General features: G+C 63.4%; 1 protein-coding gene across 2 annotated transcripts in view; it reads left to right on the forward strand.

Annotated features, from left to right (window-relative positions):
• BICRA (BRD4 interacting chromatin remodeling complex associated protein) overlaps positions 1 to 13,618 on the forward strand; it is an 80,949-nt gene extending 67,331 nt beyond the window's left edge. For both annotated transcript variants that reach the window (XM_030298016.1, XM_030298017.1), the window contains 8 exons: positions 7,051 to 7,683; positions 7,837 to 8,017; positions 8,333 to 8,442; positions 9,183 to 9,235; positions 10,301 to 10,449; positions 10,598 to 10,692; positions 10,907 to 11,009; positions 11,596 to 13,618. In XM_030298016.1, coding sequence (XP_030153876.1) covers positions 7,051 to 7,683; positions 7,837 to 8,017; positions 8,333 to 8,442; positions 9,183 to 9,235; positions 10,301 to 10,449; positions 10,598 to 10,692; positions 10,907 to 11,009; positions 11,596 to 12,719 — 2,448 coding nt within the window. In that variant the 3' untranslated portion in view covers positions 12,720 to 13,618. The remainder of the gene's footprint in view (positions 1 to 7,050; positions 7,684 to 7,836; positions 8,018 to 8,332; positions 8,443 to 9,182; positions 9,236 to 10,300; positions 10,450 to 10,597; positions 10,693 to 10,906; positions 11,010 to 11,595) is intronic.
• The last annotated feature ends 602 nt before the right edge of the window (positions 13,619 to 14,220 follow it).

The raw sequence follows: 14,220 nt of genomic DNA on the forward strand, positions 1-14,220 counted from the left end.
CCCATTTTACAGGTGAGGAAGCAGAGGCACAGGGCGAGGCAGTCGCGTGCCCGCGGTTCCCCCAGCCGGTAGGGCCTGGATTCGAACCCTGACGGTTTGTTGCCAGAAACACCCGAGGGATGCAGGAAGCCAGAGCCGAGCGTGAATCGCGGGTCTGCTTCGCGTCGGGGGCTCCGAGGCGCAGCTGACTCGTCTGCAAAATGGGCACGAGGCCACCGGCCTCACGGGCGCTCGGCACGGAGCAGGCATTCGGGGAGCAGATACGTGCCACGAAACAGTGGTCACGGTGCTGTGGCTGACCTTGGAGAAGAGAGGAGAGTGTGCACGGAAGCTGGTTCCCAGTCACACACACACACACACGGGTCCGCACCGTGTAGGCGGGCTGTGGCTTTTGTGCCTACGAGAGCGCGTGGCATGATGGGAGGTTCTGGACAGACGTCTGTTGGCTGAGCAAGTAGGTGGGTGGGCGGGTGGGGGGCTGACCCGGCGGACAGGCGGGCGAGCGGACGGACTGGAGCATGAAAGCAACACGGGAACGTCAGCCGGGTCCCGACTTGCGATACGCGTGCACATTCGTGTGCCAGGCCCGTCCCCAGGCTGGAAGGCTGCCGTCAGGTGGTTCTTTCGTGCGGCCCCCGTCCCTCGGGCACCTGCTTCGTGGCCAGCCTTCCGCAGGGACGTCCGGGTGAGGGGATTGATTTTGTCGTCGATACCCCGGCTCTTGAAATTGTCCCTTGAGGGGGCTGTATCTTCAGGGGGGAAACGCTGACCATCCCACTCAGGGAGCGCAAAGCCTCCCGTGTATTGTTTATAGCGGGCTCTGGGGGGAAAAAAAAAAAGCCACCACCCTTGTCGCCGTTATTCAACAAGCGTTACTTGCGTGTGGTTTAAAAAATTCAGTTTGGGGCGCCTGGGTGGCTCCGTCGGCTGGGCATCCGGCTTCGGCGCGGGTCGCGATCTCGCGGTCCGTGAGTTCGAGCCCCGCGTCGGGCTCTGTGCTGACAGCTCGGAGCCTGGAGCCTGTTTCCGATTCTGTGTCTCCCTCTCTCTGCCTCTCCCCTGCTCGCTCTCTCTCTCTCTCTGTCTCAAAATAAACTTAAAAAAAAATACAGCTTACAAAGAAAAAAGGGTATACGGTTAATTTCAGCGAGTCTTCCTTTTCGTGGGATTTCTGGCCCTTTCCGCATATAGACACCCCCCCCCCCCCCCGCCCCGGCAGTTTCTTTGTAGAGTGCCATCTTGTGGCGTCATAGGGCAGGCACCGCAGACGTTTGAGGCCGGGTCGTTCTTCATCGTGGGGGGCCGTCCCGTGCACTGTGGCGCGTGGGGTAGCGTCCCCGGCCTCCGCCTCCTTGTTGCCAGGAACACCCCTTCTCCAGTTGGGACAACCATGGAGATCTTCAGGGGTTGCCGTGTGTCGCTTGGGGAACCGAATCACCTGGGCTGGGAACCGCCCCTGTGCACTTGGCCAGCATCCCTCGTTGTCTGAACTTGGACCCAGGGAGATGCGAGAGCCCGTGTGTGTGCGAGGCGGGCACCTACTTTCCCTTTGCGTTTACACACAGAAGCGCCCCGTCCTGTTCTGTGTCTTGCTTTGCCCCCCGTTCAGCGATACCTCTCGGACCCCTGACTTGCAGGCTTTTATTTTTTTTTTAATGTTTCTTTATCTTCAAGAGGGAGAGAGAGACAGAACGTGAGCAGGGGAGAGGCCGAGAGAGAGAGAGAGAGAGAGAGAAAGAGAGAGAATCTGAAGCAGGCCCCAGGCTCCGAGCTGTCAGCACAGAGCCCGACGCGGGGCTCGAACTCACAGACCGCAAGATCGTGACCTGAGCCGAAACCAAGAGTCAGACACTCAACCAACTGAGCCAACCAGGCGCCCCCTAAAGATTGTATTTTTAAGTAATCTCTGCACCCAGCTTGGGGCTCAAACTCACAGCCCCGAGATCAAGAGCCACGTGCTCTCCTGAGTGAGCCAGCCAGGCGCCCCTCCTCCGTTCTTTTTAAATGCTGGTCACAACCCCACTAAAATGACCGGGCTGGTCACAACCATTAACCAATAGGCACTGGGTGTGGTTTGAAAACCACCGTCCAGGAGAACAGCCGTGGGGCAGTCATCAGGCGTGGGGACTCTGGAAACCCCACCCTGCCCCTTACAAGGCTGCGACCCTAGCCAGGTGACTGACTTCTCTGTGCGTCAGCTTCCTTCCCTGTAAAACAAGGGTGATGATAAGAGCACCTACGTCACAGGGTTGTGGTGAGGAGTAAGTTCATACGCGTTAAAATGCTCAAACGGGGTCAGGCGTGTTGAAAATGCCACAAGGTGAAAGAAGACGGGCAGACGCTCCGTAAAGGGCCAGTAGTAACCATTTGGGGCCTTGCGCTCTCTGTCGCGGCCCCAGAGCGCACGTAAACGAGTGAGCGCGGCCGTGTTGCAATAAAACTTTATTTATGGACACTGAACTTTGAATTTCCTATTATCGTCACCAGTCACAAAATGTTCTCCTCCTGATTTCTATGCCATCATCTAAAAATGTAAAACAAAACAAAACAAAACAAAACAAAAAACAAGCCTCTTCTTAGCTTGTGGGCTATATACGGAATGATAGGCCAGGCAGGCCAGGCTGGCCCTGTCGGCCCGTGGGCCGCAGTGCCCCGTAGTTTTGTTATTTATTGACGTGGTTCCCTGTTGGAGAGAATACCGAAGGTGGCTTCCTGGGCAAACAGCGCTTCTATAAATATGCCGGTACCCAGGCTTTGCACGGTGGTGTGAAAATGCCTGCAGGGTACGTTTCTAGAAATGGGACTTCTAGATCAGAGAGCGGATGCGCTTCCCAAGCATTTTATGGAAGGCGTTGAAGCGATTGTGCCTTCGTGGGCTTTTGCCCGTGAAGCCTCCTCTGGTGGCTCCTGGCCAGGCCGCGGGATATTCCGAATTCGGCACGAATGCCGTCTACATCTGGGCAGTGGGGCTCTCCTGGTGAACGGTCCCCTCGTGTGGTAGTTTTTTGAAACATGACCGGAAGACTCGTTTCGTGCCGATTTCGAGAACTTCTAAAACACGGAAAAGAACGAAGAAGGAAAATAAGTCCGTGCAGGGGCCGCCGGTAACATTTGGGGGGGGGGGGTGTCGTGAAGTTTTCTTTCAGCCTGATCTTCTCCCCCAACCCATTTCAGACATTTTTTAATTCGGGGGCGACTGGGTGGCTCAGTCGGTTACGCGTCTTGATTCTTGATTTCGGCTCAGGTCACGATCTCACGGTTTTCGTGAGCTCGAGCCCCTCGTCGGGCTCTGCGCTGATGGCGTGGAACGAGCCTGCTTGGGATTCTCTCTCTCCCTCCCTCTCTCTCTGCCCCTCCCCTGCTCGCTGTGCCCCTCTCTCTCTCAAAAAACAAACTAAAAAATAAAATAAAACATTTCCAATTTTTAGCGTTAGGCGTTCTGTGCACGTGGCTCAATCATCTGAAAGCAGTTCTTAGCGTTTTTTTTTTTTTTTTAATTTTTTTTTTCAACGTTTATTTATTTTTGGGACAGAGAGAGACAGAGCATGAACGGGGGAGGGGCAGAGAGAGAGGGAGACACAGAATCGGAAACAGGCTCCAGGCTCTGAGCCATCAGCCCAGAGCCCGACGCGGGGCTCGAACTCACGGACCGCGAGATCGTGACCTGGCCGAAGTCGGACGCTTAACCGACTGCGCCACCCAGGCGCCCCTGTTCTTAGCGTTTTAAAGCCCCATCCCAGGCCTACCTTCCCAACCCACCGGCCCCTGCAGGAAACCACAATTCCTTATTTGGCCTATAGACTTCCGTGTTCCACGCGTGTGCGGCCGGGGTTACGTGTGGATTTACGTTTCTCCCCCGTCTCCGACCGCCCAGAAGGTAGCACATTCTAGGCCCGTCTTGGCGGCGGGCGGAGAGTTTCCTGGATCCCTTGGTGCAGCTGGGCAGTGTTCCTCCGTATTCCTCCGCAGGGATGGACGTGAAAGTGGGTCCACGGGGCGCTTTTGGTGTGCATTTCTCTGGTTACAAGCGAGGTTGGGCATCTCTCGAAATAGATGAGCCTCTGTGTTTCCTTTTCTGTGTGCTGTCTGATCATGCCCTTTGCCCCTTGTTCTCGCTGGTTGTTAGTGATTTCTGGAGGCTGTTGGCATATGCTCTGAATTACAACCGTTTTCCCCCGTGTTATCATTTGGTTTTTTTGACTTGGTTGGGGAGGGGGGGGTGCTGTGTTTGTCTGTATACATATATTTTTTTCATTTTTAATGTTTATTTTTGAGAGGGAAAGAGACAGAGTACAAGCAGGGGAGAAGCAGAGAGAGAGAGAGAGAGAGAGAGAGAGACACGGAATCCGAGGCAGGCTCCAGGCTCTGAGCTGTCAGCACAGAGCCCGACGCGGGGCTCGAGCTCACGAACTGTGAGATCATGACCTGAGCCGAAGTCGGACGCTCAACCGACTGAGCCACCCAGGCGCCCCTGTATTTGTCTGTATTTTTAATGAGTAGGGGACGAATTTTTTAAAATTGTTATTTTTAAATGTTGAAAAAGGATTTGAAACATACAGCAACGTTCTAGGAACTGTAGAGAACCCATGGGCGTTCTTTGCTCTGTAACAGGATGTATTAGTTATCTGTTGCTGCGTAACAAATTGGCCCCCCACACTGAGCGGCTTTAACCAATAAGCATTAACTTACCTCACATCGTGAGGATTGGGAATCTGGAAGCAGCTTAGCTGGAATCTGCTGGCTCACGGCCTCTCATGAGGAGGTCAGTTAGGGCTGCCGTTATCCGAAGGTTTGTCGGGGCGGGAGACTATGCTTCCAAGGGGGCGCGCTCACGCCCCCCTGGCAGATGGCCTCAGCTCCTCCCCACGCAGCCCTCTCCAAGGGGCACCTTAAAACCCGCTCCAAGGTTTGCTTCCCCCAAAGTAAATGATCCACCAGAGAGTCCCGGGACGAAAGCCGCGGTCTTTTCTAGAACTGCATCTTGGAAGTGGTGTATGCCCATCTCCGCCAAATCTGTTGGTCCCAGAGACTAACCCTGGGACGAGACCCAGGGTGGGAGGAGACCGAATAATGAGGAGGGAGGTGGGCATCGGTGGGGGCCGCCTCGGAAGCTTGGCTGCCGCCCCGATGTACCCGTCGGCAGCGTGCTATGTTCTCTTTATCCTCCGTTCTCTCGAGGTGTATCCGTTTTTATGCTGAAGCATATGCGTCTCAATCGCAGACGTTCTCCTTTCCTCCTTAATGCCTCAGCCTTCGAGAACAAGAGTGTTCTCTGACTTGACCGCCGCCCAGTTACCAAATGCAGCAAATTGAGCACTGAGACAGAACCATTGTCCATGGTGCATAATTTATGTAGCCAGTTGTCCAGCGGTCAGGTAATATATTCCTCTCCTTATTTCCCTCAGCTTGCCGGCCGTCGTCTGGCCACCTTGCTCGGCTTCCCGCCTCACTTACTTGGGCTTCTCGAACCTGCTCTGGCCACGTGGGTTGTTTTCCCCGGTTCTCTGTTGTAAATACTCCCCCAACCATTCAGCAAGTGCCTGAATGGTTCCCGTCCCAGATTCCTAGAGGGCGGCGTACCAGGTCCAAGTCATGACCCTTTCAAAGCCCCCAGGCCAGGGGGCCCACCCGGGCGACAACCTCACCGGCCCCGTGTGAGAGCTGAGGGCCTCTCGGATCTCTCCTTAGAGGTCGCAAGCCTTCGGGGAGGTGTGGATTGATTGGTTTGGGGGGGGCTTTCGGTTTGAACGGCGGGACGTTCTTCAGGGCCAGCCTCGGAAGGGTCCAGGGCGTTGGAGCCTTGACATCATGAGTCGGCCCACGTTGGGGGCTCAAGGCAGAGAGCCCCGGCTTTGGAGCCTGGTAGCACGGGTGGCCACGGGAAGTCCCCTGAGCCCTCTGAGCCCGAATCCTTCCCCATCAACTGGGAAGTCACGGGGCGGGGGTGAGGCAGGGGGACTCGGGACCAGCCCGTCTCGGCTCCCTGACCTCCGTTTCCCCCGCGTGAAGTGGTTTCAGCGTCTTCTCTGCTTTCAGGCCCGTGGAGGGACCACGCGTAAGTGGTGGCAGGTGGCCGTCCGTGCATACATCCGTGTGGGCTGTCCCCGGGGTGTGGACCCCGTGACAGCAGAAGGGGGCCAGCCCGGGGGCGGGCACACAGCTGGTGCTCGCGGGTTAGACGGGGGGCTGCCGGGGTCGTGATTCCGGGGGGGGGGGGGGCGGAGGGGACAGCGCAGAGGCGCTCGGTCGGAGGTGTGTTTTAGGCCAGGTCACCGTGTACGTGTAACAGACCCGCGCCCGGACCGCGTGTGCCCGTCTGAGAGACACAAACACACAGGCACACGCACACGTGGCCCCCCGGGCGGGCCCGCAGCCACGGCCACACAGGCACACGGGGGCAGAGGTCGTGGACACTTAGAGGGCCCACGGCTCTGGGCCGGCGTCCAGAGGGACCTGGCCCTGACCCTCAGTTGCCACCCTCGTCCTGGGCGCTCTGGGGCCCCCAGCCCCCCATATCGGTGCTGGTGTCCGTGTTCCCGGCTCAGCCGGACGGCCAGGCCCCTCGGGGCTGGCGGCTGGGATGCCGCCCCTGTCCGGCCGCCTCCTTCCCCTTTGCTGCTCTGCTCGCGCTCCCTGGCCCCCCTGCCTCCCCGCTGGGCAGCTGGTGTGGTGCCCCTGCCGCCCGCCCGCCCGCCGTCACCACTGCTTTCTCCGCTGCTGCCCCTGAACCCTGCAGAGCTCACCCGCGTGTGGGGGGAGGGGGGAGGGGACCTCCAGGGAGGGGGTGAGATCAGAGGAAAAGGGACCCAGGTGGGGTGGGGGCAGGTGGAGGGGTGGGGTCGGGGGACCCGTAGGCGGGTGGAGTGGGCTGTTCGGAAACGAGAGGCGGGAAGGAGAAGCCGTGCCGAGTCCTTTCTGTCGAGACAAGGGGTGGCTCAGGAGGAGGTCGCTTGGTGGGGGCGGCTGGGGCGCCCAGCGTACGGGGGCAGCGGGAGCCAAGGTTGGTTCTGACCCCCGCCCCCTGCCCTCTCCCTCCCTCCCCCTGCCCAGATCCCGGCAGCGGCTCCACTCAAGGGCCCGGGCCCCTCCTCGTCCCCGTCACTACCTCACCAGGCCCCTCTGGGAGACAGCCCCCACCTGCCCTCCCCACATCCCGCCAGGCCCCCCTCCCGCCCGCCCTCCCGCCCCCACTCCCGCCCGCCCTCCCAGCCCCAGAGCTTGTCCCGCCCGCCCTCAGAGCCCGCCCTGCACCCTTGCCCCCCGCCCCAGGCGCCCCCGACTCTGCCCGGCATCTTTGTCATCCAGAACCAGCTGGGGGTCCCGCCACCGGCCGGCACCCCGGCCCCCACGGCCCCAGGCCCCCCCCAGCCCCCGCTGCGCCCCCCCTCCCAGCCCCCAGAGGGGCCGCTGCCCCCGGCTCCCCACCTCCCGCCCGCCTCGGCCCCCTCTGTCGTGGCCTCCACGGACGCGTCCGCCAGGCTGCAGGCCCCGACACCGCCTGACTTCCAGCTGCAGTTCCCGCCCGGCCAGGGGCCCCACAAGTCCCCCACGCCCCCTCCGGCCCTCCACCTGGTCCCTGAGCCCGCAGCGCCCCCCCCACCGCCTCCTCGGACCTTCCAGATGGTGACCGCCCCCTTCCCGGCGCTGCCCCAGCCGAAGGCTCTGCTCGAGAGATTTCACCAGGTAATCGGAGGCAGGGACCAGCCCCGCCGCCCACCCCGCGAGCCCTGGCCTCCCCGCACAGTCTTGACGGGGAGACCCTCCCCAGCCCTGGCGCCCGGCCGCCGCCACCCCTAGGTGCCACCTACCCCTCAACCACCTGTCCCCCGTCCTCAGGTGCCGTCCGGAATCATTCTCCAGAACAAGGCCGGGGGGGCCCCCGCCGCCCCGCAGGCCTCCGCCAGCCTGGGGCCCCTCACCAGCCCCACCGCCTCGGTGCTGGTCAGTGGGCAGGCCCCATCCGGGACCCCCACCGCCCCCAGCCATCCCCCTGCCCCGGCACCCATGGCCACCGCAGGTAGGGGAGAGGTAGCCCCACGCAGGAGAAACGGGGGGGGGGGGGCTGAAGGCGGGTGGGCAGGGGGAGGGGGTGCGGGCCGGGGCAGAGCTGTGGGTGCGTGAACCAAGGGGTCACCCGGACCTCACTGGACAGGGAAGGTGCAGGAGGAAGGGCTGTCTCCCCCGATCCGAGGGGGCACTCAGTTCAGGGCTAGGCCGGGCTACCGAGGCCAAAGAACCAGAGGAAAGTGGGCATGGGCTTGGGGGTCACAACGTGGAGGGGCCTTTGTGCCAGTGACCCCTGAGCCCGGTCTGCCCCCACCCCCACCCCCAGGCCTCCCTCCTCTGCTTCCTGCCGAGAGCAAAGCTTTTGCCAGCAACCTCCCGACCCTGAGCGTGGCCAAGGCCGCCGCGGCTGGGCCGGGGAAGTCTTCTGGGCTGCAGGTAAGGGGCCACCAGAGTGGGGGGCGCTCTAGGGCCAAAGTAGCGTCACCGGGGAACCGGGAAAGGGTCCGGCGGGACAGAGGAGGCCAAGCGACAGGTGCCCAGTCTGGGCGGGGGGTCCAACACACCAGGTCAGCCCGGTGGGCGCCTGTGAGAGCACGAGACGGACGGAGAGCCACAGACCCCGAGACAGAGCGTGATGACAGGAGTGATGGCCCGAGTGGGTCCCCGGGGGCGGCAGCCGGGAGAGGTTGAGGCTGGAGGAGGAGGGAAGGGTCGGGCAGTCGTGCCATGGGGGGCCCAGACTGGAGGGGGGCAGAGCAGTGTGGGGGAGACTGAGGCAGAGACGGTCTGCAGGAAGTGCAGGGGGGAGGGGGGAGGAGGGAAGGCAAGAACACAGCCGGTGGAGGGACCAGGATGCCAGTGTCTGGGAGGGCCTCGGAGGCCAGATCGCTGCCGGTGGTGGCCGAGAGGGAAGTGGGGGCGACTCCAGACAGTCAGCAGGGTCGGGGGGAGGCCGATACCCACGCTGGAGAAGGGGCGGGAGAGAGCCAGGCAGGTTCGGGGTGACAGGCGGCACGTCCCGTCCCGGGGCCGGGACCCCATCGCGGGGGGTCGGGCGGGGGTGGGGGGGCATTGGCCCGCTCACCTTTGCCAAGGGCCAGGTAGAAAGGGGGTCTGGGCGCCGAGGGCAGGCCTCTCTGTGCCGATACCTCTCACCCGCCGGTCTCCTTCTGCAGTACGAGAGCAAGCCGAGGAAGCCCCCCACCCTTCAGCCCAGCAAAGAAGCCTGGTGAGTTGCCGCCCAGTGCCCCGCCCCCAGCCTTCCCCGAGGCTGGGGAACAGGCTGCGGGGACCACCCTTCAGAAGGGGTTAGCTGTGTGATTTGGGGCAATAGGATTCTCCCGCAGACCCTCGGCTTCCTCTCTAGAAAATGGGGTGGGAGTCGTAGCGGTCACAGGGCAACGGGTGTGGGTTCCTGGACGCTGGTAAGACGGGCGGGGGTTCGAGGGAAGAGGTGGACGGGAGTCCAGGTTGGTGCGTAGGTCGTTGTGGGTCCGCGGGGCTGTTCGGATGGTGTTGGGGTGGACGATGGGGGGCCTGGATGGGTGTGGGGGTGGATAGATGGACATTTGGGTGGGCGGGGGGTCTGGGCGGGCGATGGGTAGACCTCGGGTGCTCGCCCGCATGCTCTCTGTCGTCTGCCCCCCCCCCCCCCCCCACGGCAAGTGTTTATCAGGACTCAGGGCCCAGTCCTGTGCCGGATTCTGAAAACACAGGACAAGGATCCTGTGAAAACACAGGAGAGACAGTCACACCATAAAGCGATATAAGTCACCGCTACGGGCTGTGGTAGAAAACAGCCCTGGAGAGAACTGGAGCCTTCCTACCCGCCCACCTCCCAACCCCGCCTTCCCAGGGTTGCGGTTGGGACTGAGGCAGACTGGGGACATGCTGACCCCTGGCGGCAGGAGACGGTAGAACAGTAGAGCCTGGGAGGATGCGCTCCAAGCCCTGGCATCAGGCTCCCAGCCCTGCCTCTCCCTCGCCGCGAGTCCCCTGGGTGGAGGAAGGTCACTCCTCTGGGCCTCGAGTCCTTCATCTGTAGAGTGGGGACAGTGAGCGCGCCTATTCCCTTGGGCTGTTGCCAGAGTCCGTGAGACAGAACGAGGCTGCTCAGCACGCATTAGGACGTTTCCCCGGTTGTGGGCACTGGGGGGCCGGGGGCTGGGGGCCGGGACCTGGTTTCTCCCGGCCTCACCACCAGCTCTGTGTGTGTGTGTGTGTGTGTGTGTGTGTGTGCGCGCGTGTGCCTGTGCGTGTGTGCCGTCTCTCCCCACCCCACCCCACCCCCCAGTTTCCTGGAACATTTGCACAAACATCAGGGCTCCGTCCTGCACCCTGACTACAAGACAGCCTTCCCCTCCTTCGAGGATGCCCTGCATCGCCTCCTGCCCTACCACGTCTACCAGGGTGCCCTCCCCTCCCCCAACGACTACCACAAAGGTGAGCCCCCCCCCCCGCCCCCCACCCGGGACTCTCCCTACCTGGTCTCTAGCGTGGGGAGGGGAGTGGGGAGGATCAGCGCGAGCCCCGCCCCCCCCCCCCCCCCCCCCAGCGTCTGTGCCTCTGGACCTCGTCTCTTCTTCCTTAGTGGATGAGGAGTTTCAGACGGTCTCCACGCAGCTGCTGAAACGCACCCAGGCCATGCTCAATAAATACCGCCTTCTGCTCCTGGAGGAGTCCCGGGTAGGGCGCTGTCCCCCTTCCTCCCCGGGAGAGACCCCGCCCTTTTCCCCTTGCCCCCCCCCCCCCCCCCCCGGGCAGGGTGGAGGGAGGGAGGGAGGCTGGTGGTCAGATCCCAAGAAGGACAGTTTGGAATCTGCTCCCAGCCTTCTGGGTTTGCCCCCCCCCCCCCGGGCCCTCCCCCTCCTGGCTGCTATTCTCTCTTCTCCCCCCTCAGAGGGTGAGCCCCTCAGCGGAGATGGTCATGATCGACCGAATGTTCATTCAGGAGGAGAAGACCACTCTTGCCTTGGACAAACAGCTGGCCAAGGAGAAGCCCGGTGGGTGGGGAGGGGAGGGGAGGGGAGGGAGGGGGAGGGCGAGGTGCCCCCCAACTGGTGCCCCTACCCTGGAGTTAGACGGGGTTGGGGAGGAAGAGAGGTGCGTGGCCTTACCTTCCTCCACCACTAGGAGGCGCCCGAGCCTCGCCTCCGCGCAGTGCCTGGGTCTAGCCTGACCTGCCGGCTCTGAGACCAGAGAGAAGGGAGTTCGTTTCCTTCATCACTGTGTGTCTGTTGCACTCCATCCTGGCGGAGAGGGGACCCCCCCCCTCCCCGCAGCCACCAGGAGATAGAAAAGCGGGGGAGCGGAGCCAGGACTAGGGTGAAGTCAGCAAGGCGGCTGGGTGACACAACGTAAGGGCCATTCACAGCGGCCGACTCCTGCTTGCACAGCAGGGGGACTTGGGAATGGCAGGGGGCGTCGTAGCCACCCGTGTGTCCGTCCCGAGGGTCTGATGAGCCGCGGCCCGGCGGCTGGTGGCCGCGGGCTGCTCGCCGCACCGGGGCTCCCCCTGGCCGCGCCCTTGCGGGGCGCCTCGCGCCTCTCCTAACCCCCACGCGCTTTCTCGGCCCCCTGGTTTTGCAGACGAGTACGTGTCTTCCTCGCGCTCTCTTGGCCTCCCCATCGCCGCCTCTTCCGAGGGACATCGGCTCCCCGGCCACGGCCCACCGCCGTCCTCGGCGTCCGGGGCCCCCGCCCAGCCCCCTCTGCACCTGCCCACCAAGCTGGTGATTCGGCACGGAGGGGCGGGTGGCTCGCCTTCCGTGACCTGGGCTCGGGCGTCCTCCTCCCTGTCCTCCTCCTCCTCGTCTTCCGCCGCCTCCTCCCTGGACGCCGACGAGGACGGCCCGATGCCCTCCCGCAACCGGCCTCCCATCAAGACCTACGAGGCCCGTAGCCGCATCGGCCTCAAGCTCAAGATCAAGCAGGAAGCCGGGCTCAGCAAGGTGGTCCACAACACGGCCCTGGACCCTGTGCACCAGCCGCCGCCCCCCGCCGCCCTCAAGGCAGCCGAGCCCCCGCCCCGGCCGCCGCCGCCGCCGCCGCCACCGCCGCCGCCGCCGGCCACCGGCCAGATGAACGGCACGGTGGACCACCCACCGCCGGCGGCCACCGACCGCAAGCCGGCGGCGGCCCTGGCCCCGCACTGCCCGCGGCTGCCCCTGCGGAAGACGTATCGCGAGAACGTGGAGGCCCCGGGCAGCGGGGCGGGGGAGGGGGCCGGGGCCGGCAGAGCCCGGGGCGGCAGCCCGGCGCCGCCGCCGCCGCCGCCGCCGCCCGCCAAAGTGGACGAGGCCACCAGCGGGCTCATCCGCGAGCTGGCCGCGGTGGAGGACGAGCTGTACCAGCGCATGCTGAAGGGGGCCCCGCCGGAGCCCGCGGCCAGCGGCGGGCAGGGCAGCGGCAGCCGGGATCCCGCCTGGGAGGCGCCTCCCGCCAAGCGGCGCAAGTCCGAGTCGCCCGACGTGGACCAGGCCAGCTTCTCCAGCGACAGCCCGCAGGACGACACGCTCACGGAGCACCTCCAGAGCGCCATCGACAGCATCCTGAACCTCCAGCAGGCCCCGGGTCGGACGCCTGCACCCCCGTACCCCCACGCCGCCCCGACGGCCGTCGCGCCCGCCTCCCCGTCGCCGCTGCACAGGCCCGAGGCCTACCCGCCCTCCAGTCACAACGGCGGCCTCGGCGCCAGGACGTTGAACAGATAACACCGGGCTGGTCTTCCCTTCCCCTGTCCCGCCTCCCCAGGTCCGCGCGGACGCCGGGGTGGGGGGCCCGGCCGGGCGTCTGACCTCAGCCTCCTGGGGGGGGGGACACGAGCCGCCGGGGATCCCCCGACAGTTTTTCTTGCCTAAGTTATTTGAGTCACAAAGGCCCCCTCCCCCACTTCCCGCGCCAGCCCGGCTTGTTGGGTGTGGGGTCGGGGGACTTCGGGGAGGGGGCTGTGATGTAAAATGCCCCCCCCCGCCAAAGGTGGGGGCCATCCCGGTGTTTCGTCATTTCCTATTTCTTCCCGCTTCCTGCCACGCTCTGCCCCACCGTCGGGGGGTGGGGGTGGGGGCACGTGTGCGTTTGCCGGGGATGCAGGTACCCTGGTTGCTCCCCACGCGTGTCCCCGGACTGGGCTCGTCCGCGTGGCTTCACAGACCCCCGCGCCGAGGGCGCTCAAAGCTGGGGGGGGGAGGCTGGGGGAGGGGGGTCCCTGCCAGCCTCGCTCAGCCCCTCTCTCTCTCTCTCTCTCTCTAGCGCCCCCCACAGGCTGTAAGAAGAACCACAGGGCAGGGCGGGCGTCAGCCAGGGGGGGGGGGGGGGGCCTCTCGCAGGGCTGTGCCCGCGGGCGCCGTGTCACATCCGCGTGTGCGCGTCCAGCTCCGTGTCCTGTGTCCCCCCCCCCCGTGTGTGTGCTCGAGTGAGCAAGAGAGAGAGAGAGGTTTCGAACCCTCCCGTCCCTCGACTTAAAATCCGAGCACCTCCCAAACAGGAAACCGGGGTCTCCCTCCCACCCCTCCACCCCGCCCCCCACCCCCACCGCCACCCCCACCCCCACCCCCACCCCAGCCAGTCTTCCCAATGTTCTTCCTGCCGCCAGCCACCCGCGCCAGATTTTGAAATCTCGGACACAGAACTAGTACTGTAAGATAAATTTTTTTGTACTGTATTTATTGTGTATAACGATTTTTTTAAAGGAGAATTCTGTACATTTAGAACTCTTGTAAATTAAAAAACTGATCCTTTTTTTAAAACTGTACCGACTCCGCCTCGGCCCCATTGCTTTTGGGTCTTTGTTGGGGGGCGGGGGGAGTGGTTTGAAGTCTAGGGGGTGGGTCCGGAACTGAGCCGGGAAGGGGATCGCGAGGGCTCGATTGCACGTATATTTGCTGAACGCCTGTGGGGTGCCTGTACTAGGCACGGGTGCGGGCGGCCGAGCAGGGCCGAGACAGAAGCCCCTACCTGGGGGAGAAGCGGAGAAGGCCGACGGAAAGCAGTTAAACCAAACACGGGTGATTCTTACCGTTCCCCCCATAAAGTTCCGTGGTCTCCGCGAAGGCCGAATCCGCGAATACTGAAGTGCCCCTCCTGGAGGAAACAGGAGGTTAGCTTCCTACCAACGATCAGTCACAACATTTTCCTAAGCTGCTGGATACGTGTATTTCTGTAAAGCCGTGTTGTTCGTATATGTCGTTGATCCGTCCGCATCGGGCTCCTGGC

This window comes from Lynx canadensis, chromosome E2 (genome assembly GCF_007474595.2).
Source record: "Lynx canadensis isolate LIC74 chromosome E2, mLynCan4.pri.v2, whole genome shotgun sequence".
Classification (NCBI taxonomy): domain Eukaryota; kingdom Metazoa; phylum Chordata; class Mammalia; order Carnivora; family Felidae; genus Lynx; species Lynx canadensis.